Below are 25,982 nucleotides of genomic sequence, written 5' to 3'. Positions count from 1 at the left end.
TTAATCATCATGTATAGCTTACCTTCTATGTGTACTCTATATTTCTTTCCTGAACCATTTTCTCTTCTCTTTCTTTAATTTTTCACTTTATACTTTAGCTATCTTCCATGTATTCAAGTCACAACTCTGTGCCAATTACTCTCTATGCAGTATTAGTCAAATTCCCACAGTTGTCTATTATTAACTATATAATGTGTGTGTGTATCCAACCCAATATCTTTTAGTCATCTTAAACACATTATTGTCACCTATTAAATTAGGAATTAGAACAAGATGACTTAGGAAATGGATTTTAGTTCTTGTTCTATTTTAAAAACAGCACTATCTTTCTCCTACACCTTCCCTAATCTGGTTTCCAATAACCCTGTACTAAGGATACCATCATCTTTTTATTTATCTGGGTTCAAAAACTTTGGGCCAGCATTGACTTCTCCCGCTCTGTAATTCCAAAGTCCAATCAGCTGTCAGGTTTTACTAATTCTAACTCCTTGATATTTCTTTTCATCTAACTTTTCCTTTCCACTTACATAAAAGAAAACTACCCTAGTTGAGCACCTCATCTGGATGATGGCAACAACTCCCAATTCTTTCTTCAGGCTTTTGTCTTTCCACAATTTAAAGTGAGATTACTAAGACACAGAGACTGACACTATCAATCACTCCCCTATCTAAGAAACTCTAAAAATAATAACCATCTGAACTACTCTATTTGACATAAAAAAAAAAAAAAAACTGTATACAATCTGGTTTAACCTACCTTCTCAGGCTTATTGTACTTAATTTCCTGCCATATGTTCTATTTTAAACATAAATAAGTCTACATGCTATTCCATTACTAGAACTTAAATCTCCTATCTTCATGTCTTTGGTCGGACTGGTCAGCATGCATAATGTATTTTCTTTTTAACTTCACCTTAAAGCATCACTGGATCCCTTTAAGGCTCGATTCAAATGCTTAAATAAAAAGCTTACTTTCATCTACCAGTTATTAGTGTGGCACCTTCACCTTGTAAATTGATTTTTATTTTTTGTTATTGTAGTCCAGTTGATTCAGTTGTGTCCAAATCTTCATGATTTCATGGACTGAATTGTTGATGGAGTTTTCCTGAGAAAACTACTGAAGTGAGTTGCCTTTCCTTCTTTAGGCAAAACGAGTGTAGGTGAAACTTTATACATATCCTGATTGTGTTGTTCAGTGTATATTTTGCTATATTGCAACAGAATATGCAATCCCAATGTTGGAATCATTTTAATTTTTATATTTCTTAAGGATCAGCAGAAAGTAGGCACTTAAGACTTTTAGGATATAATTAATTAATTCCATAGGACTCAGCTTGAATTTCTATAGGCATGGCTATACTTTACTGGGACTGACTACTCTTTCAACAAACTCAGTTTTGAATTTGTCCTTTGTGCCAGAATTCCTGCTCATCACTTTTCCATGCCTTTTCATCTTCAACAACCTAATATTGGAACAAACAACCAGTCTTAATCATGTGCCACAGACAGTCTACCTAATTAGTATTGATGTGCTGCTGTCATGGGGTTGTTAATATAGCTAGCTTGCTTGATGTCCATTTTTTCATACTGGACATTTGTTTTCTTCCACAGGGAAATAATCAAAATCTGAGGCATAGGAGGGCTACTATTTACTTGACAACCTATTCAGGCAAAGGACAATTTTCTAAGCTTGGCCAGCAGTTGTCCATCTGTTGCTGACTATGGCTATGTCTTTACAAGAACCTCAAACATTTTAAGTTTATTTCAATCCTTGAGCCTAACTAGCTTTTTGGTGTTATATTTCATTTTCTCTGTAGTTTATAGAGGATAAAATATTCAGTTTTTAAAATCATTTTATTTCAGTTTTAAAGATGTAAGCGGGATGATACCATATGCAGTAGAAATGATATAAAAGTTTCAGATTCCTTTAATTTGATGCATTTTCTTGAATAAATAAAATATAAATACTTGATATATGATTGAACATATTTTATTTTTGTTTTTATTTTGCCACTGCCTTAAATAATATCATGCATAAAATAGTTGCTCAAAGGAACTTGTTGAATTGAATCGCATAGTAATAAATTTACTGGACTAGGTATACAAATATCTCCTTTCCAAATCTGGGTTTCCCTTGCAAAAAAAATCACTTGACCACTATGAGCCTCTATTTCCTTCTTTGCAAAGAAACCCTGGAGAGTACTGTAGGTCCTTCCAATTCAAAGATTCTGTGCTTTCTAGAATTTTCTTCCCTTCCTGTCTCTTTAAAATGCTATCGAAATCATCTCTTCAGTGAAACATATATATATATATGTATGTATATGTATATATACATACACACACACACACACACACACACACACACACACATATATATATATATATATGAAATGGCAATAAGAATCCAGTTTCTCAATAATAACAGAAGCTTATATGGAGAAATTCCAAACCATGTGACCAATCCCCATGTTCTATGCTTCCTACCTTATTTAGTGATGGCTGGAATTCATTGAAAGGTATGTAAAAATCTTACACAATAACTTTTTTTTAAAATAAATGTGCAATTTTGTAAATGCTATGATTAACCTAGACATTAATCTTACATAAACTGGGCACATCTCCCAAAGGTACCAAATGTCTTAGAGTTTAAAGAAAGAGTACATATTGAATATAACACATATTCATGAATTGAGAACTGGAGAAGAAATTAGAGATCATATAGTTCTAGGACACGATCTTACAAAAGAGGAAACTGAGCCTCAAATAAAGCAGTTGAATTGCCCTAAGCCACACAATTAGCCAAATAACAGAATCAGTACCTCAACATGGATGTCCTAAGCACTTTCTTTGTATCTTGCTATCATGGAAGGCACTATGGATACAAAACAAACAAACACAAATGCTATTCCTTTCCTAAAGAGACTTTCTTTTGGAGAGAATCAACACATGTATATGAAACATATATAATACCTACAAAATATAAGAATGTAAATACAAGATAATTTATTGTAAGAGACTTGTTTTGGGTAGAGGAGAGCTTATGTAGGAAAACACTTTTAAGTTGATCTTTCAAGGTCAATTTAATGGCATTCTAAATGGTAGAAGAGAGAATACATTTTAAATATTCAATTAGCCCATACAATGTCATGGTAAGGAGTTGTGATATGTGTCAGGGAGTAGCCAACTTTGGCTGGACTATCCAGTGTGTAAAGGAGATATAACATATAACAAACAGGAAATTAACCCAATCAAGATTAAAGCTAGGTCTTCATAGTCTACATCCTGATATAGATATGCTATAACATGTTATTCTCATTAGGCAATTCTTTTTTTTTTTTTTTTTGCCTTTAAAATGCTGCTGTATTTTATTTTATTTTTTTTAATTTTTATTTTTTATTTAATGATTACTTTATATTGACAACATTATCCCTTGCACTCGTTTCTTTTCCGATTTTTTTCCCCTCCCTCCCTCCACCCCCTCCCCTAGATGGGAAGCAGTCCTTTATATGTTGGATATGTTGCAATATATCCTAGATACAATATATGTTTGCAGAACCAAACAGTTCTCTTGTTGTATAGGGAGAATTGGATTCAGAAGGTATAAATAAGCCGGGAAGAAAAACAAAAATGCAGATAGTTCACATTCGTTTCCCAGTGTTCATTCTTTGGGTGTAGCTGCTTTTGTCCATCATTTATCAATTGAAACTTAGTTAGGTCTCTTTGTCAAAGAAATCCACTTCCATCAAAATATGTCCTCATACATTATCGTTGTCGAAGTGTATAATGATCTCCTGGTTCTGCTCATTTCACTTAGCATCAGTTCATGTAAGTCTTGCCAGTCCTCTCTGTATTCATCCTGCTGGTCATTTCTTACAGAACAATAATATTCCATAACATTTATATACCACAATTTACCCAGCCATTCTCCAATTGATGGGCATCCATTCATTTTCCAGTTTCTAGCCACTACAAATAGGGCTGCTACAAACATTTTGGCACATACAGGTCCCTTTCCCTTCTTTAGTATTTCTTTGGGATATAAGCCCAATAGAAACACTGCTGGATCAAAGGATATGCACAATTTGATAATTTTTTGGGCATAATTCCAGATTGCTCTCCAGAATGGTTGGATTCGTTCACAACTCCACCAACAATGCATTAGTGTCCGAGTTTTCCCGCATCTCCTCCAACATTCATTATTATTTTTTCCTGTCATCTTAGCCAATCTGACAGGTGTGTAGTGGTATCTCAGAGTTGTCTTAATTTGCATTTCTCTGATCAATAATGATTTGGAACACTCTTTCATATGAGTGGTCATAGTTTCAATTTCATCCTCCGAAAAATGTCTGTTCATATCCTTTGACCATTTATCAATTGGAGAATGGCTTGATTTCTTATAAATTTGAGTCAGTTCTCTATATATTTTAGAAATGAGGCCTTTATCAGAACCTTTAACTGTGAAGATGTTTTCCCAGTTTGTTGCTTCCCTTCTAATCTTGTTTGCATTAGTTTTATTTGTACAAAGGCTTTTTTTTTTAATTTTTATTTATTTATTTTTTATTTAATGATTACTTTATAATGACAACATTATTCCTTGCACTCGTTTCTTTTCCGTTTTTTTCCCCCTCCCTCCCTCCACCCCCTCCCCTAGATGGCAAGCAGTCCTTTATATGTTGGATATGTTGCAGTATATCCTAGATACAATATATGTTTGCAGAACCAAACAGTTCTCTTGTTGCATAGGGAGAATTGGATTCAGAAGGTATAAATAAACCGGGAAGAAAAACTAAAATGCAAATATTTTGCATTCATTTCCCAGTGTTCTTTCTTTGGGTATAGCTGCTTCTGTCCATCATTTATCAATTGAAACTTAGTTTGGTCTCTTTGTCAAAGAAATCCACTTCCATCAAAATATATCCTCATACAATATCGTTGTCGAAGTGTATAATGATCTCCTGGTTCTGCTCATTTCACTTAGCATCAGTTCATGTAAGTCTCTCCAGTCCTCTCTGTATTCATCCTGCTGGTCATTTCTTACAGAACAATAATATTCCATAACATTCATATACCACAATTTACCCAGCCATTCTCCAATTGATGGGCATCCATTCATTTTCCAGTTTCTAGCCACTACAAACAGGGCTGCTACAAACATTTTGGCACATACAGGTCCCTTTCCCTTCTTTAGTATTTCTTTGGGATATAAGCCCAATAGAAACACTGCTGGATCAAAGGGTATGCACAATTTGATAATTTTTTGGGCATAATTCCAGATTGCTCTCCAGAATGGTTGGATTCGTTCACAACTCCACCAACAATGCATTAGTGTCCCAGTTTTCCCGCATCCCCTCCAACATTCATCATTATTTTTTCCTGTCATCTTAGCCAATCTGACAGGTGTGTAGTGGTATCTCAGAGTTGTCTTAATTTGCATTTCTCTGATCAATAATGATTTGGAACACTCTTTCATATGAGTGGTAATAGTTTCAATTTCATCCTCTGAAAATTGTCTGTTCATATCCTTTGACCATTTATCAATTGGAGAATGGCTTGATTTCTTATAAATTTGAGTCAGTTCTCTATATATTTTGGAAATGAGGCCTTTATCAGAACCTTTAACTGTGAAGATGTTTTCCCAGTTTGTTGCTTCCCTTCTAATCTTGTTTGCATTAGTTTTATTTGTACAAAGGCTTTTTAATTTGATGTAATCAAAATTTTCTATTTTGTGATCAGTAATGGTCTCTAGTTCATCTTTGGTCACAAATTTCTTTCTCCTCCACAAGTCTGAGAGATAAACTATTCTATGTTCCTCTAATTTATTTATAATCTCGTTCTTTATGCCTAGGTCATGGACCCATTTTGATCTTATCTTGGTATATGGTGTTAAGTGTGGGTCCATGCCTAATTTCTGCCATACTAATTTCCAATTATCCCAGCAGTTTTTATCAAATAATGAATTCTTTTCCCAGAAGTTAGGGGCTTTGGGTTTGTCAAACACTAGATTGCTATAGTTGACTATTCTGTCTTGTGAACCTAACCTTTTCCACTGATCCCCTAATCTATTTCTTAGCCAATACCAAATGGTTTTGGTGACTGCTGCTTTATAATATAATTTTAGATCAGGTACAGCTAGGCCACCTTCATTTGATTTTTTTTTCATTAATTCCCTTGAGATTCTCGACTTTTTATTGTTCCATATGAATTTTGTTGTTATTTTTTCTAGATCAATAAAATATTTTCTTGGAAGTCTGATTGGTATAGCACTAAATAAATAGATTAGTTTAGGGAGTATTGTCATCTTTATTATGTTCGCTCGGCCGATCCAAGAGCACTTAATATTTTTCCAATTATTTAAGTCTGACTTTATTTGTGTGGAGACTTTTTTATAATTTTGCTCATATAATTCCTGACTTTCCTTTGGTAGATAGATTCCCAAATATTTTATGGTATCAACAGTTATTCTGAATGGAATTTCTCTTTGTATCTCTTGCTGTTGAGTTTTGTTGGAAATGTATAAAAATGCTGAGGATTTATGGGGATTTATTTTGTAGCCAGCTACTTTGCTAAAATTATGAATTATTTCCAATAGCTTTTTAGTAGAATCTCTGGGGTTCTCTAGGTATACCATCATATCATCTGCAAAGAGTGATAGTTTGGTTTCTTCATTGCCTACTCTAATTCCTTTAATATCTTTCTCGACTCTTATTGCCGAGGCTAGTGTTTCTAATACGATATTAAATAATAATGGTGATAGAGGGCAACCTTGCTTCACTCCAGATCTTACTGGGAAAGGTTCCAGTTTTTCTCCATTGCATATGATGCTTACTGATGGTTTTAAATATATGCTCCTGACTATTTTAAGGAAAAGTTCATTTATTCCTATGCTCTCAAGTGTTTTTTATTAGGAATGGATGTTGGATTTTATCAAATGCTTTTTCTGCATCTATTGAGATGATCATATGGTTTTTGTTTGTTTGGTTATTGATATAGTCAATTATGCTGATAGTTTTCCTAATATTGAACCAGCCCTGCATTCCTGGTATAAATCCTACTTGGTCATAGTGTATTATCCTGGGGATGATTTTCTGTAATCTTTTTGCTAATATTTTATTTAAGATTTTAGCATCAATATTCATTAGGGAGATTGGTCTATAATTTTCTTTCTCTGTTTTCAGCCTACCTGGTTTAGGTATCAGTACCATGTCTGTGTCATAAAAGGAGTTTGGTAGGACTCCTTCAATCCCTATTTTTTCAAATAGTTTATTTAGCATTGGAGTTAATTGTTCTTTAAATGTTTGGTAGAATTCACATGTAAATCCATCTGGTCCTGGGGATTTTTTCTTAGGGAGTTGATTGATAGTTTGTTCTATTTCTTTTTCTGAGATGGGACTGTTTAGGCTATTTACTTCTTCCTCTGTTAGTTTGGGCAAGCTATATTTTTGGAGGTATTTTTCTATTTCATTTAAGTTGTCGAATTTATTGGCATAAAGTTGGGCAAAGTAACTCCTAATTATTGCTCTAATTTCCTCTTCGTTAGTGGCAAGCTCTCCCTTTTCATTTTTAAGACTAACAATTTGATTTTCCTCTTTCCTTTTTTAAATCAGATTTACTAAGGGTTTGTCTATTTTGTTGGTTTTTTCATAGAACCAACTCTTAGTTTTATTAATCAATTCAATAGTTTGTTTTTTACTTTCAATTTTATTGATCTCTCCTTTTATTTTTAGAATTTCAAGTTTAGTGTTTGACTGGGGGTTTTTAATTTGTTCCTTTTCTAGCATTTTTAGTTGCAAACCCAATTCATTGATCTTCTCTTTCTCTATTTTATACAAATAGGCCTCTAGAGATATGAAATTTCCCCTTATTCCCGCTTTGGCTGCATCCCATACATTTTGGTATGATGTCTCATTATTATCGTTTTCTTGGGTGAAGTTATTAATTATGTCTATGATTTGCTGTTTCACCCAATCATTCTTTAGTATGAGATTATTTAGTTTCCAATTATTTTTTGGTCTACTTCCCCCTGGTTTTTTGTTGAATGTAATTTTCATTGCATCGTGGTCTGAAAAGGATGCATTTACTATTTCTGCCTTACTGCATTTGAGTTTGAGGTTTTTATGTCCTAATATATGGTCAATTTTTGTATAGGTTCCATGAACTGCTGAAAAGAAAGTGTATTCCTTTCTGTCTCCATTACATTTTCTCCAGAGATCTATCATATCTAACTTTTCTAGTATTCTATTTACCTCTTTGACTTCTTTCTTATTTATTTTGTGGTTTGATTTATCTAATTCTGAGAGTGCAAGGTTGAGATCTCCCACTATTATAGTTTTACTGTCTATTTCTTCTTGCAGCTCTCTTAGTTTCTCTTTTAAGAATTTAGATGCTACCCCACTTGGTGCATATATGTTTAATATAGATAGTGCTTCATTATCCATGCTACCCTTTAGCAAGATATAGTGTCCTTCCTTATCTCTTTTAATTAGGTCAATTTTTGCTTTAGCTTGATCTGAGATCAGGATGGCTACCCCTGCTTTTTTGACTTCACCTGAAGCATAGTAGATTTTGCTCCAACCTTTTACCTTTAACCTGCATGTATCTCCCCGCTTCAGGTGTGTTTCCTGTAAACAACATATTGTAGGATTCTGGCTTTTAATCCATTCTGCTAACCGCTTCCTCTTTATGGGGGAGTTTACCCCATTCACATTTATGGTTAGAATGACCAATTCTGTATTGCTTGCCATCTTGTTATCCCCAGTTTATGCTTTGTTCCCTTCTTTCCCCTTTTCCCCCTTCCCAGTATTAAGCTTGTGAGCACCGCTTGCTTCTCACAGCCCTCCCTTTTTAGTATCCCTCCCCCCGCCTTAGATTTCCTCCCCCTATCTTACCCCTTTCCCTCCCAGTTCCCGTATTCCCTTCCACTTAGCTTATTCCTTCCCTTTTCACTTTTCCCTTCTCACTTTTCAATGAGGTGGGAGAAGTTTCACCATAGATTGAATATGTCTTAAGATTTTTCACTTAAAGCCAATTCTGAAGGCAGTAAGATACCTACTATATTCATCCCCCTCCCTTCTTTCTCTCAGATATAATAGGTTTCCTATGCCTCTTCATGAGATGTACTACCCCCACTTTACCCTTTTTCTGTACAATGTCCTTTCCACATCAATTTCTAGAACAAGGTATACATGTATTCTTTATACATCTATATAGTCAAAATATAGTTCCCAAGATTAATCTTTACCTTTTTAGATTTCTCTTGAGTTCTATATTTGTAGATCAAACTTTTTGTTAAGTTCTGGCTTTTTCATCAGAAATAGATGAAATTCGCTTACTTCGTTGAATGTCCATCTTCTTCCCTGGAAAAAGATGCTCAATCTCGCTGGGTAAGTTATTTTTGGTTGCATACCAAGTTCCTTAGCCTTTCGGAATATCATATTCCAGGCCCTTCGATCTTTTAATGTGGATGCTGCCAGATCCTGGGTGATCCTTATTGTGGCTCCTTGATACTTGAATTGGGTTTTTCTAGCTGCTTGCAATATTTTTTCCTTCATCTGAGGGTTCTGGCATTTGGCCACTATATTCCTTGGTTTTTTGATTTTAGGATCCCTTTCAGTGGGTGATCGATGAATCCTTTCAATGTTTATTTTTTCCTCTGTTCCTATGACTTCTGGGCAGTTCTCTTTGATAATTTCCTGGAAAATAGTGTCCAGGCTCTTTTTTTCATCATTCTTTTCTGGGAGTCCAATGATTCTCAGATTGTCTCTCCTGGATCTGTTTTCCAGGTCTGTTGTCTTCCCCAGAAGGTAATTCACATTCTTTTCCAATGTTTGAATTTTTTGTATTTGCTTGACTGATTCTTCTTGTCTCCTCGAGTCATTCAATTCCATTTGTTCGACCCTGATTTTCAGTGAAGTATTTTCTTCACTCACTTTTTTAATATCTTTTTCTAATTGTCCAATTGAGTTCTTTTGTTCTGTGGAATTTTTTTCCATTTCGCCAATTTTGTTTTTTAGAGAGCTGTTTTCTTGTTCCAGTTCATCAATCCTATTTTTCAAGGATTTTACTTCTTTATCCACTCTCTCTTTAACTGACTTCTCCAGGCTCTTTTGCCAAGCCTCACTCTGCTTTTCCCATTTTTCTTCTAGCTCCCTTGTGAGAGCTTTTTTAATTACTTCTATGAGGTTCATCTGTGCTGAGGAACAGATGATCTCCTCCTTTGGGGATTCACCTGGGGATTGTCTGTTTTTAGTCTCCTCAGGATTTAGAGTCTGCTCTCTATCTGTATAGAAGCTGTCAAGGGTTAAAGTCCTCTTCAGCTTCTTGCTCATTCTGTCTATTAATCAGAGACAAACTACCAAAGAAAAACAGAAAAAACTGGAGTCTTTCTTTGGGGGAGGCTGGGTGTGTTACCGAGCTTCCTCTCCAGACTGCGGGGGGCAGCAGTGAGGCACTAGCAAGACTGTGTTGCGCCTGCGCGCTGAGATCCCAGAGCGTGCTGAGTCACTGTGGGGGAGGTGGGGGGGGGGTGGCCAGGTCCCGAGAGACTCCAGCTGTTTGGGGTTGTATTCTTCAGCCCCGGTGTTTTTAGCTTCTCTGCTGGGCTGCTGACTTGCTGCCGGAGCAAAGTATCCAAACCTGTAGCAAAGCTCTCCCTGCAGAAACGGCTGCAATCACTCCCCACCCCCTCTCCAGTCTGCTCCCGTGCTCTCACTGCCGCTGCCCTCAGCCTGTGCCCGATCTAAAACCATCCCAGCCCTCCAGTAAAGACAGACCTTTCTTGGCCAATCTCAAGGATGGCTTCTCTTGTTAACTATATGTGGGTTTTTTTCAGTCAAGCATTAATTCAGAGGCTTATAATGAAGTGGATAGTGAGAGAAAGCATGGAGCTTATGCAGCTGTGAGCCTCCTCTCCGCCATCTTAACCGGAAGATGCTCTAGGCAATTCTTAAAAATATTTTTTAACTAAATTAATATGATTGCACTTGTTTTCTTTGTTCAAGAGCAAATGGTTAGTGTATTCAGACAGATTTTTTTTTTTACCATAATAACTAGCACATATTAGGTATTTAATAAATGCTAGTTGACTGAATAACTCACCTAGGAGTAGATGGTATAGTAGGGGGAGCACTGAAGTTGGGAAGCTATTAATTCTAATCCAGTCTCAGACATATATTAGCAGTGTGACCCTGGCCAAGTCAATTAATCTCAAACTCAGTGTTTTTTTTTTTTTTTTTTCAACCTTTCTATGATTCTTCACGATTTCAGTTAGGGTTTTCTTGGCAAAAATAGTGGTGTGGGTTTGCCATATATTTGTCCATTTCATTTTACACATAAAGACACTGGGACAAACAGAGTGAAGTGACTTGACCAGAGTAACACAACTAGTAATGGTCTGTGGCTAATTTGAACTCATGAATTTAAGCCTGCCACTTCATCCACTACATATCTTAAGCTGCCTTGTATCAGTTTGTTCAATTGTATAAATGGGATAACAATAGCAAATATATACCAGTGTTGTTGTGAGGATAAATGAAATAATATTTGTAATAAAAGCTCAACACAATTTCTGTCATATAATAAGCAGTTAATAAATGTTTAGCCCACTCCCTCTTGCAATAGTGCTGCTGCATCTAGATTACATATAACAGCTCTAGACCATGTAAATTGGTGTCAATTTCCAGGAATTCTAACACATGCCCATCCCCAGTAAAATATGGAACACATTAAAAAAAATTGTAATTATTTATCATAGGTGGGGTGCTACCTAAAAACTTTTATGATATTCCTAAAATGTAAGTGATCTCTCTCTTGAAATTTGTATTATTTTGCTTACATTTTCATTTAGTTCACTATTTCCTTATTGTGTCCAATGTTATATCTCCTGATTTCAGCACAATTTATTTTACTACTTACTTTAGTAACAAATATCTATCAAGCACAAAGCATATAGAAGATATGGTGTCCAAAGAGATACTAAAGAAGGGAAAGGGACCTGTATGTGCCAAAATGTTTGTGGCAGCCCTGTTTATAGGAGCTAGAAGCTGGAAAATGAATGGATGCCCATCAATTGGAGAATGGTTGAGTAAATTGTGGTATATGAACATTATGGAATATTATTGTTCTGTAATAAATGACCAGCAGGATAAATACAGAGAGTACTGGCAAGACTTACATGAACTGATGCTAAGTGAAATGAGCAGAACCAGGAGATCTTTATATACCTCAACAACAATACTGTATGAGGATGTATTCTAAGGGAAGTGGATCTCTTCAATAAAGAGATATAATTTAGTTTCAATTGATCAAGGATGGACAGAAGCAGCTACACCCAAAGAAAGAATGCTGGGAAATGAATATAAACTGCTTGCATTTTTGTTTTTCTTCCCGGGTTATTTATGCCTTCTGAATCCAATTCTCCCTGTGCAACAAGAGAACTGTATGGTTCTGCACACATATATTGTATCTAGGATATACTATAACCTATTTAACATGTATAGGATTGCTTGCCATCTGGGGGAGGGAGGGAGGGGAAAAATCGGAACAGAAGTGAGTGCAAGGGATAATGTTGTAAAAAATTACCCTGGCATGGGTTCTGTCAATAAAAAGTTATTAAAAATAAAAAAGGAGAAGATATGGTGCTAGTTGTCTAGCAATACTAAGAGAATAGCAAAACCATTTCCAGCTCAGAAGACCATTACAATTGATTAGAAAAGTAGCATGCTATTCATTGTACTTTATTCTCACAATAACTCATTGGTAGAAAATTACTAAATCTTATCGTCTAAATTTTGAAGATATAGAAAGTCAGCTAAATTGTATTCTTTTCTATTTATCCCAGCATATACCGTGTTTTCCCGATAATAATACCTATCCTGAAAATAAGCCCTCCCCTTACTGTGTAAGATTCCTCTAAAACAAGCCCTCCCCCAAAATGAGCCCTATTGAGATTGCTACTGTAGTGAAGGTGATCCCCTGCGCTACACGCTACATTATGGTACCGTCTGTATGCACCATTCCCTCCCCCTCCCCCGGTGAAACGCATGCCGCGCTCCGAGCTACATCCAATCAGAGGTGCAGCAGTGAGCACATCATCCTGTTCTTCCCCAGTGATTTGCTTGCTGGCGCCATTGAGAGCAGTGCTGCGGAGGAGAGCTGAGGCAGGACAACATAAAACCCCGGTATGTAAGTGGGAGTGAGGGGGCATGATGGAGGATAAAAGGGGCATGATGGAGGATAAAAGAAGAACTCAGCCAGCACTCACCACTCTAAAGAAATGAAGAACTTCCTTTCAGAGAGAAGAATAGATCAAGTAATGATTCCTGCAGGAATGACTGCCTATCTCCACACCCTTGATATTGCAATAAACAAGCCATTCAAGGACCATTTGCGCATGGAAGTCAATGACTACATTGAAAATAGAATGGAAAGAAATCAGCGTGGAAACTTTGTGAAGCCCTGTCTGCAAGAAGTTGTGACTTGGGTGAAGAAATCATGGGATAAAATTACTGACAGGTGTGTTGCCAAGGCACTACGAGCAGGTTACCTGGACAAGACATGTTCATTTAAAGAGAGCTATATTGCTGGACATGACAGATTGGGTCCACTTCTTCTGAAGGAAATAGAGGCGCAAGACATCCAGGATGGAATTCAGGGTATGGACACTTGTGACGATGTTGTTGAAGAAGATGACATGATTATTATTGAATAAAGGTACTTTTTTTTGGTTCACATTTACCTGTTTATTAAAATTGCTGTTAATGTTCATTAAAATAAGCCCTCCCCTGAAAATAAGCCCTTGGGTGTTTTTCTGTCCAAAAAAATAATAAGACAGTGTCTTATTATCGAGGAAACCAGTAACTGGATGTTTCTTGAATCAAAGTGATTTGCCTATGGGTTATGTCCTATATAAGAGCTTTGAATTAAAATGAATTAAATGCATAATCAGTGACATTTTGTGGTGAGCTGATGTTTCCCCCATTGTTAATAAAGAAAAAAGCATTATATATATATATGTGTGTGTGTGTGTGTGTGTGTATACATACATATATATATATATAATCCCAGGAAAAAAACAATGATCATGAATCCCTTTGTAATCCAATATTTTCCTCTCAAAAGAAAGTGATCTGTTAAAAGACACAGAATGCATCATTTCTTTGGATGATACCTTGATTTAAATAAATAAGTAAAACTCAATCATAAACAAATAACCTTTATTTCCTTTCCAAGCATAGTGAGAATATCATATTAAAGCAAAAGGAAGGAGGCAAATAAAAATCCACATCTCAGTTACTGTTTTTACAAGCAATTCTATCTCATTTATCATGACCATCATCCCAATTGGGATCATCCCAGCCTACTTGTAGAGATTTATAAACACTCTTAAAACTGTTTTAAAAGTTACTGTAGTTATAATGACATAGCACAATTTCAGCATCATTCAAAAGCTTCATTCACATAGGTATTTCCACATTCAAAGTTGCTTAAAATCACTATATCAGTGCATCAGAGATATTTACACAGTATGAACGATGTCCAATTCATTTCATTCCAAGAAAGTCTTTATCAAAAATGTTTACTGTGACAACTGAAGTGTAGCCAATTGTGTATATGGAACACTTTGCTTTCAGAAGTCCAAGATGGTTTATGGTTTCATTTATCATTGAAGTGACACAGCTGTAAAACAATCCAAAATCACAATGACAGCTGACAGGAAATTGACTCTAGGTTCTGAAATATGCATTCCTCCAGAACTTAAGCCTAGAAAAATAAAAATAAAAATAAAAGTAACTCAGAAAGAAGTGGTTATATTAATTCAACAAATATTCTTAAATGAATTCACTTTTTAACAAATAATCAAATTTTTATATATGATTAGTAGGTTTGTGCACTTTCTCCTAGAATTTTTAAAAATTATTATTACTTAAAATATGCATATCATCTTAGCTAATTAATCTTTATCCATCTGTCCATGTTCCTACCAATCTAATATTTATATAAACATCGATTGTTCCATGAATTCATTCCTACCATCTATTCATAAAACCATCTATCTGTATATCATGTCTATATATCTATATATGTAGCTCTATCTATCTATCACAACACAATACTTTATTATCTGAAATTCTGTCATTGAAGTATGCCAAACAAAGAAGACCATTTATCAATTAAGTGCATTGGTCTGTGGAAGTAATCATCATCAACAACAATAAAATAAGCAAATGAATAAGAGCTAAGGTTCTTCAAATTACATTTGAATCTATGGGATAGGTTAATTTCCACATCAGGAGGTATAGAATATTCTCATTGGTAGAGTATGATAATAAATTAAGAACATTTCTCCATTTGTAGCCGTTCCAGAAAATGAGCTCTACAAAGGCCTATTTACCCTATTTTCCTTAATTTTTATGTTTACCATTGATGTTGATTATTAAATATAATAGGGAGTTGTGAGTATGAATTGTATCATTCAGTGTTTGTGCATTCCAATCAGTTAATACATAGCTTTATGCAAAGAAGAGGCTCTACAAATGTTTTTTGATTGAATAATTTGATTCCTTCTGTTTCCTAAAGATGAAGAGAATGATGGGTTAATTATATTGATATTTTTAGATTTTAGCACATCGTTTACAAGTTCAAGATCATTGAACTTTGCTTTATTTCTCAGTTCATTTAAAGAGGTGAGTGATGGATTTGACCCTGGGACAGCTATATTCAGGATAAGAATTCTCAGAATTTGAGCTGTCCAGCAAATGGACAATTAAATGTTAATTTCTCTTTTTCCCCCAAAAAATTGCACTAGGAGCATATTACTTTTCCAAGATTCTTTTGTTCTAGAAAACTACACTATATATTTTTTCTTCTTCTAGTAATGGAAAATATTTTGGGAGGATGACAACAAATAAAAGAGGAATGGTTTTCCAATCCACTGTTTTATGATCATAAATGAAAAACTTAAGGAATGGAAAGAAGAAGAAATTTGACATTTTCCTCTGTTCTACTTCCAATATGTGACTGCATTGTTTATTATTGTTATCTCACCAGTTTTGCTGAATTTCCATGCAAAATATCAGGAATTTCTTTGATTACTTGTTATGTCAATTTTGATACCTTATCCCAAGCATCTCCACTCAACTCAGGCTAGGCTTATTATAATTTGAAGTATCAGTAAAGATTTTTTAAGTTTCACTTAACTGAATTTTTGGTAATATAAAAATAAAGCTTCCAGTTTTAACAGTACTGCTACTGAAAAAAAATGATTAAATCCCTCCTGCAACTTGCATTGTTTTATTTCCCAATGTTTTGAGGAAATATCAAAATTGTCTGAAATGTACCAGCTTGTAGAAAAAATGTTGATATTCATAAACATTCATAAAAAGTAATATTCATATATTCATAAAATATAAGCTGGCATAAAGATGGTGAAATATAAGAGACAAAAGTTTGAAATATAAAGAAACAAATTATGAATTAGAAATGAAAAGAACTTAGTTCTATAGAAAAAAATACCAAGGAAAAATTAACGCTTTTATCATTCCTTCATTTTTAAAAGATTTCAAAGTACCTATTACATTGCTGAAGTAACCTGATAGGCTTTGTGAATGAAAAGACAAAAGTGGAAAATTTACCTATCCAAGGAAGTTACAGTCTCTTAGCGACAGTCAACAAATGCAAGGAATAGTAAATTCAAAATAAATGCAGATTTTAATGTGGTGAGTACATTAGCAGTGTCCTGTGGAGGGAGTTAAGATAACTTATTCTAGAGATGATGTTTGTACAATACATTAAAGGAGAAATTCTACAAGATAGCTATAAATAGAAAACATACTCCACACATGGAGAACAAAGTATGACAAGGGAAGGAGATGTGAGATGAACTCTCTCTTAGGGGGAATTACATGTAGGTCCATTTGAGGAGAATACAATTTTTTTGAAGAGGAGAATAAACCATGTGTCTTGGAAGGCAGTTAAGAATAGGTTGGGTTATAAAAATATATAAAAATCAAGTAGAAAAGTTTACACTTTGTCTTAGAGCAAAACAGAACTCTTGAAACTTTTGACCAACATGACCAAAAAAAAATTATTTTGGTATTTCAATTGTTAGCTTTGTGAGAGGGGATTATAAATGATCAAAAGAATAGTCAAAGAAATCAAAGAAGATGTGTATAAACTGATACTGTAAAAGGGGAACAGAAATTGTAAAATAGTAAAGAAAAAGAACCCAGAAAGACATAAGAATTTAGATCTATGCAATGAAAATCAATGATGAAGTATGTTAATTATTTCTTGCAAGGTAGGTAATGGATTTAAGATGCAGAAGGACAAATACAGTTTTGGAAATGACCACTGAAAAAATTTGTTTTGCTTGTCTATGCATATGTAAAACAAACAAAATTTGTTTTTCTTCCTCCCTTCCTCCCTCCCTCCCTTCCTTCCTTCCTTTCTTCCTTCTTCCTTTCCTCCCTCTCTCCCTTCCCCCTTTCTTCCCTCTTCCTTTCTTTCTGTTTCTTTCTTTCTTTCTTTCTCCCTTTCATCTTCCTCTTTTCACTATTTTTTTCATCCTTTCTTCCCTTTTGTTCCTTCAGCCCCTCCCTCTATTAGTGTGGAAGGATAGAATCTGTTTATTAAATTAAGAAAAAATAAAATTGAGAAAGTCCATTATATTTATTTATTCCTTTAATGCTTCCTCTTAAGGATGCTGAATTCAGGTGCTCTGAGCTGCAATGGGAATCAAACTGATTGGCTACATACATTAATTCAGATGGAAGGAAAGAAAATAATTAATTATCAGTATTTTTTTTCAATCATGCTATATCTCTCTATATAATTGTAAATGCTCAAGTAATTAATGAAGTGAAACCATAGACTAAGAAACATAATATAATTGGATAAATATATTTAAGAGTTATCTGAATAGAGGATATTTGAACTGACTAGAGCTGATAGAGTCATCATGATCATCATTAATAACACCAACAACATTTCAAAGGATACAGAAAACAAGAAGGATATCCAGGACAGGACCATGAGATAAATCCACATAGAGATAGTAAGAAAATTAATAGGAACCAGCAGAATTAATGATGCTAAAATCCATTGCTATAAGTTTGTCTTGGCAGTGGTAAATAGAATCAGATAGCACCAAGACTAAAAAATGCTAGAGTTTCAAAAAGAAAGGTCATGACATTCATGTTTTAGAATCAGGAGTTTCTAGTTGCCTGCAAATTAATTCATTAAAGACTATATATTATTTTATCATAGCCTACAGGGTCATTCTGGCAGAATTTCCACGAATGTTCATATATGGAAATACTAAATTGAAGTTTGGGATGGCAAAGTATACAAAACATAAACATTCCTATCCTATAAACTTTTTTCATACTTCATAGAAAGCAAAATGAGACCATTTGTTGAGCTCCATTTTTTCCACTTCTCCACAATTCACACCATCTGTAGTCTTCTTTCTAGTATCTCTGTTTAACTCATGTCTTATAGTAACCTGTTCCTATAAGGTTCTAATGCCAAGATAAATTTCTCTATATCCCAACTTCTTTTTTTTTTTTTTACTTCTACATAGTATCTCATTTTCCCAAATGCATGCAAAAATAGTTTTCAACATTCACATTTGCAAAAGCTTGTGTTCTAATTTTTTTTCCCCTCTCTCCTTACTTTTCCCTTTCACAGGAGAGCAAGCAGTCCAATATAGGTTAAATGTATGCAATTTTTCTAAACATATTTCCATATCCATCACACTGTGGAAGAAAAATCTGGTCAAAAGGGAAAAAACACATAAGAAGAAAACAAACAAACAAACAAACAATAAACAACCAAAAAAGGTGAGAATACTGTGCTTTGATTTACATTCAGTCTCTCTAGTTTCCTCTCTACATGTGGATTGCATTTTCCATCACAAATCCATTGGAATTATCTTAAGTCACCTTACTGTTGAAATGAGCCAAGTGCACCAGAGCTGATCATCATACTATCGTCTTGTTGCTGTATACAATGTTCTCTTGATTCTGCTTACTTCATTTAGCATCAGTTCATATGTCTCTCCATATCTCTCTGAAATCATCCTGCTGATCATTTCTTATAGAATAATAATATTCCATAACATTCATATACTATAATTTATTCAGTCATTCTTCAACTGATGAGCATACAGTCAGTTTCCAATTCCTTGCCACTACAAAAAGGGCTGTTACAAAAACTCTTACAAATGTAGGTCCCTTTTTTCTCTTTTATGTATATCACAGTCTCTTAAACTGTATTCTGTGACACCATACATATTCTTGTAACTGAATGTGAGTGCTGTGAAATTATGATTATCAGTAAAAACCTTGGTTTGCATGCTTTTACATGGCTTTATACCAGAATTGGGTATACTATTTATATGATTATACAATAATCATATAAAAATTTCCCAAGTGAAAAGGAATTGCAAGTAGGAAAAGCTTAAGAAGACCTGCCTGCATGAACAAGATTCTAGGCCTTTTTTTCTCTAGCAGGTTTTTCCTTCTTTCATCCATATCTGTCATTTAGCTTCAATCTTTCCCTAACTATAAAATGTTTTTTCTACTATCTACAAACATGCTCATGATCAAAAACCAAAGAAAACAAAATTGTTATGAGCCAGAACTTGAAACAAGGTATTAAGTCAATAGAATTGGTAAAAACAATGATTATGTTCACACCTTTGAGAGTTCACATATTAGCTCACACATTAGTTCACAAGTTTGGGAGATTCACAAGTATTCATAAGTCCAGGAGATTCACAAAGTTACACCTCCCACAATCCCACTCTCGGAGGAGGAGTCAACCTTTGTGTTTACACCTCTAAAAGAGCATAAAAAGAGCTTCAGTCAGTCAGTCAATTTGGAAGATTGCCATGAGTCAGAATTGAGCTAGAGGCAGAAGCTGGCAGAAGCAAAGGACAAGCTACAAGAGCTCTTGGAATCAAGGAAGGAGAAAATAAATGTTTGGATTTTATCAGCTGACTGCATTTGAGGTGATTATTACTTTGAACCAAAACTAAGGCTGCCTCCAGAAAACCTCCCCAAGAAACCTGCTCCCAGAGAAACATCATATGTATTATAAAAAAAGAAGAGAACACCACACAAAACAAACAAACAAAAAACTTTTCATGGTTATCCATCAATTCCAAAGAGGTGCTATTCCTCCATTTTGTAGTTAAGACTCCTTCTTTGATAGGTATTTCCTCTTGTCGCTTTACTTGTTGGAGTTTAGTTTTCATTATGATCCTTCAATGAAACTTCTTTATACAAAACTACTAAAGATCTTTTATTTGCCAAATATAATAGCCTTTCTCAGCCCTCATCCTTTGTAACTTCTTTTTAATGTTTCCAATAACTTTCTTCTCAATATTTTCTTCTCTCTATGTTTTCAAAATATTATCTTTTTCCTTTCTGTCTTACAGTTTACATTCTTTGGTAGATCTTCATTCATGTCATGAATCACAGAGTTGTTTCTGCAGGCTTTGTCCTGAGCCTTCTTTTCTTCTCTTAAATTATTTCATTTGGTGATTCCATGAATTCTCCTGGAGTTAATTTTTATCTCCATGCTGACAATAATAAAATCTATATAGAAAGCTTTAATAATGCTAAAATCTTACAACTTTCAATTTTTCTCTTACTGCCTATTAGATGTCTTGATCTGGATATCTTGCTGAAATCTTAAACTGAAAATATCCAAAATTAAATTCATTTTTTCTCTTTAAAGTTTCTCTCTGTCTAATTTGCTTATTACTGTTGAGAGTATTTTCATCCCATTTTCTCTTAACTACACATTCTTGCTTACCCCATATCTAATCTATTGTCATATCCTTCTGATATTACTTATGTAACATTTTTTTGTACATGCTTCCTTTTGTCTTTTGACACTATTGTTAATCTGGTACAGACAACTATCTCATGCCAGGTCTATTGCAATAGCCTCTTGATTGGTCTCCTGGACATAATAAGCTTTTCCCAATTAGAGTTCATTTTCTATTCCAATGTCAAAATGATCTTCCTTTTTTATTATTATAGCTTTTTATTTACAAGATATATGCATGAGTAATTTTTCAGTATTGACAGTTGCAAAACCTTCTGTTCCAATGTTTCCCCTCCTTCCCTCCACCCCCTCCCCCAAATGGCAGGTAGACCAGTACATGTTAAATATGTTAAAGTATATGTTAAATACAATATATGTATACACGTCCATACAATTATTTTGCTGTACAAAAAGAATCGGATTTTGAAATAGTGTACAATTAACCTGTGAAGGAAATCAAAAATTCAGGCGGACAAAAATAGAGGGACTGGGAATTCTATGTAGTCGTTTACACTCATTTCCCTGAGTTCTTTCTCTGGGTGTAGCTGGTTCAATGCATTACTGTTCTATTGGAGCTGATTTGTTTCATCTCATTGTTGAAGAGGGCCATGTCCATCAGAATTGATCATCATATAGTGTTGCCATTGAAGTATATAATGATCTCCTAGTCCTGCTCATTTCACTCAACATCAGTTCATGTCTCTCTAGGTCTTTCTGAAATCATCCCACTGGTCATTTCTTATGGAACAACAATATTTCATAATATCCACGTACCATAATTTATTCAGCCATTCTCCAATTGATGGTCATCCACTTAGTTTCCAGTTTCTGACCACTACAAAGAAGGCTGCCACAAACATTTTTGCACATACAAGTCCCTTTCCCTTCTCTAAGATCTCTTTGGTATATAAGCCCAGTAGTAACACTGCTGGATAAAAGGATATGCACAGTTTGATAACTTTTTTGGCATAACCCCAAATTGCTCTCCAGAATGGCTAGATGTGTTCACAATTCCAGCAACAATGTATCAGTGTCCCAGTTTTCCCACATCCCCTCCAACCATTCTGCATTATCTTTCCCTGTCATTCTAGCCAATCTGACAGATATTTCAGAATTGTCTTAATTTCCTTTCTCTGATTAATAATGATTTGGAGCATCTTTTCATATAACTAGAAATAGTTTCAATTTCTTCATCCATATCCTTTGACCATTTATCAACTGGAGAATGGCTTGAGAAAATTATCTTCCTAAAGGACAACAAGTGGTTGTCCTAATGGTTTCCTATTGACTCCAGCATAAAATAAAATGGGATAAAAAGTCATTCATAACCCCTGACTCATTGTGATCCAATGACATTAGTCTTTTTAAATTTCCTCCCACAGGATAATTCCAACTAGGAGAATTTTTGTTGGCTTACCCCATAACTGGAATGTTCTTCCTTGTCATCTCTTCCTCTTGGTTCAAATTGGATTCCATAAATTCTTAATGTCCAGGATTCCATAAAGTCCTAGATAAAACCTTTCCTTCTACATATAACACCCCCAATTGCCCCTTAATTCTAGCATGTTCACCTTATTCATTATTTCCAATTTACCACAATATGAATTTTTATATATGATTATTTGCAAGTTGTCCCTCTCATGACAATTGTCTGTGAGTTCCTCAAGCATACAAACTCTTGGCAGAAGCTAGGCATCGACTCACACTTAACACCATATACCAAGATATGTTTGGAATGGACTCAAGATTTAGCCATAAAAAGTGATATTATAAGCAGATTAGAAGAACAAAAGACAGTTTACTTCTCAGAACTATGGAGAAGGAAGGAATTTGTGACAAAAGAAGAGTTGGAATACATTATGGAATACAAAATAAATAATTTTGATTATGTTAAGATTAAAAGCTTTTATACAAATAAAACCAATGCAGACAATAAGAGATGGGAAATAATATGTTAGAGAAAATTTTGTTTATTTAAGGGTTTTGTTAAAAGCCTGGTTTCTAAAATTTATAGAGAAATGACTCACATTTACAAGAACTCAAGCCATTCTCCAATTGATAATTGGTCAAAGTATATTTACAGACAATTTTAATTGAAGAAATTAAAACCATTTCTAGACACATGAAAAAAGGGCTCTAAGTCACTATTGTTCAGAGAAATGCAAATTAAGTCATCTCTGAGGTACTACTACACACCTCTTATGTTGAATAAGATGACAGGGAAAGATAATGAAGAATGTTGAAAGAGATATGGAAAAACCGGGACACTGATACATTGTTGGTGGAACTGTGAATGGATTTAAGCATTCTGGAAAGCAATTTGGAATTATGCTCAAAAACTTATCAAACTGTGCATACCTTTTGATCCAGCAGTGTTTCTATTGGGCTTATATCTCAAAGAAATCTTAAAGGAGGCAAATGGACCCACATGTACAAAACTGTTTATGGCAGCCCTTTTTATAGTGGTAAGAAACTGAAAATTTTAATGGATGCTCATCAACTGGTGAATGGCTGAATAAGTTATGGTATATGAATATTATGGAATATTATTGTTCAAAAAAATGACCAACAAGATGATTTCAGAGAGATCTGGAGAGACTTACATGAACTGATGCTAAGTGAAATGAGTAGAACAGGAGATCATTATACTTGGAGAAAACAAGATTATACAATGATCAATTCTGATGGACATGGCTCTTTTCAACAGTGACATGATTCAGGACAGTTCCAATGGTCTTGTGATGAAAATATCCATCTGCACCCAGAGAGAGGACTCTGGAAAATGAGTATATACCACAATATGGTATTTTCATTCTTTTTGTTGCTATTTGCTTGTATTTTGTTTTCTTTCCGATTTTTTTCCCTTTTTGACCTGATTTTTTTTTTTTTTGTGCAGAATAATTGTGAAAATATGTAAAGAAGAATTACACATGTTTAACATATATTGGATTACTTGTAATCTAGAGGAGGCAGTGGGGAGAAAGGAGGGAAAAATTTCAAACTTAAGGTTTTCCAAGACTGAATGTTGAAAACTATCCATGCATATCTTTTGAAAATAAAAAAGCTTTAATTAAAAAAAAAAGAATAGAAACTATCTGTGCTTTACTTTTGGTAACTAGTGGTGTGCACAATGGCTCAAATATAATAGTTGATTAAACATCATTTATTGACTAATTAACTTATTGATATCTGTTGGGCAAATGAGCATTTTTCTAAAGAACTTCTATGCATTTTGATTGCAACTTCTTGCTTGATAAGCCAGTAATAAAAATTGGATCATCATGATACATCCTGTAGCCCACAACTTTCAACTCAAACAGAAACCAGTTGATTTTTCACACTGTTTAAAAAAGGAATAAACACCTCACAATCTTTCCTGTTTCTTTTTACCACTGGGCATAATAAACTAGCCCACAGCTGTCACAATGGAACTTACTTGATATTTTAGGGATCCTAATTTTTTCACTGCTGCTACCATCTCCACCATCACTGACTGTTCTTATTTCAATTATGTAATCTTCTCCAAAGGGAACAAGAATCTCAGCAGAAGTGTTATTTGTTTCCAAAATGTGTGTTTTACTTTGTCTGTTTTGTCTGTATAAGATCTAAATAAAATAAAGATGAACATTAATGCTAGATTTTATTTCTTTTAAAACTATATGTAAGCTTCTTCTTTTCTTTCTATGAATTTCTAATAACATAGCAAATCATATTGACATTTCTTTAGTAACATTTTCCCTATACAAATCCACTCTATTTCTATAATCAATCCTATAGTCCAATCCTTTAGTGGGGGTGATAAGAGAAGAGTACATTCCCCACATTACCACCAAACTCAGAGCACTTGGCACCATTGAAAGCTGTTTTAGAATAAAACAGACATGGTAGGAAACAGACATACTTTTGTCCAGATAAAGAATTCTTGACCCCAGCATGGGATCACTTTAACAAGGCAGATATGAAGTGAAGAAACATTGATTCATGATACTAGCATGCTAGAGTAATGGTTCTCTCTCACGAACCCAACTTTAAAGATAGAAAAAAAAACATGGTCTCCTTTTGATATTTTGTTGTCAACTTTACATTGTATTGCCTTTATCTTAGCTTTCATTCCTTTCCCACAGGAATGTTGGACACTTATCTGTATAAGGCCAGACTTTAATAGGTGGACTTTTGATCCTGCCTAGAAGTGAGTTGCTAATCATTTCTCAGCTCTCTCTTCTACAGCTTACTCAGAGTTCATATTTTAATGGAGGTAGAAGTTCTACCTCCAATAAAATATGAACTCTGAGGATATTTGACTAATTGCCTAGAATTTTTGTCCTTAGGCCTTAGCTTAGTGTCTGTAATAATCTTCCCTGGGTAAGACAGAGCTAAGATGGTGTAGTAGAGGCAGGAATCGCCCTACATTTTCCCTAAACTACTCCAAATAACTTTAAATATTGACTCTAAATGGATTTTAGAGCATTAGAACACACTCTCCCCAAATGGAGTAGAACATTTTCTAGCTGAAGACAATTGAGGTCAGCAGAAAAGATTTGTGTAGCAGTCTCTCCTAAATCCCAACCATGTAATTTGATTAGGTGGAACTTCTATCATAACATATTTCCAAAATTAAATCTTCTAATTAAAAAGAAATTCTTTTACAGCTCCAATATTTGAATTTGTTTCATAGGTAATTTAAATACCAAGAATTCTAGAATGTAGCTTTCTAATACAAGAATAGGTATTTATTGATGATTGGAAAGGAAATACTCAAGTATTGGCTAGCTGTAATCAGAAAGAGGATTGTCCGTAAACTAAAATTAAAGGATGAGGAAATAATAATAAATTGACACTTCTTTTGTTGCACTTCTCATTTGAGAGGATGCCTAAGCATTGAGAAGATATTTGGAGGATGAAACTGGGACTTATTGGAATAGAGATAGTTTTAGATTGGATTTTATGCTCCATTATGACTTTTTTTTATATATATTTGGGGAAAAGGATGGGAATAAAGGAGTACCATGACAATAAATTAATTGGTACCCTTGATTTATGGTACCTAAGGTATTTTTTACTCACCTAAATTGTTTCCTAGACATGAACTGTGTTCAGATGTATTGTAGCATAAACTTTGGGTATGAGCATAGTGAAATAAGTTATGAAGG

At 34.4% G+C, this 25,982-nt stretch overlaps 1 protein-coding gene across 1 annotated transcript in view; it reads right to left on the bottom strand.

The window, feature by feature from the left end:
- Positions 1-14,214: 14,214 nt before the first annotated feature.
- The window catches only part of LOC127551343 (contactin-6-like), a 201,439-nt gene continuing 189,671 nt past the window's right edge, over positions 14,215-25,982 (bottom strand). The window contains exons 13-14 of the mRNA XM_051981019.1: positions 24,269-24,437; positions 14,215-14,757 (exon numbers count right to left, since the gene is read on the bottom strand). Of these exons, the coding sequence (XP_051836979.1) occupies positions 14,657-14,757; positions 24,269-24,437 (270 nt within the window). The 3' untranslated portion in view covers positions 14,215-14,656. The remainder of the gene's footprint in view (positions 14,758-24,268; positions 24,438-25,982) is intronic.

Source organism: Antechinus flavipes, chromosome 1 (assembly GCF_016432865.1).
Source record: "Antechinus flavipes isolate AdamAnt ecotype Samford, QLD, Australia chromosome 1, AdamAnt_v2, whole genome shotgun sequence".
NCBI lineage: Eukaryota > Metazoa > Chordata > Mammalia > Dasyuromorphia > Dasyuridae > Antechinus > Antechinus flavipes.
The sequence above is the reverse complement of the archived record's forward strand: the minus strand, read 5'-3'. Positions and strand labels throughout refer to the sequence as shown.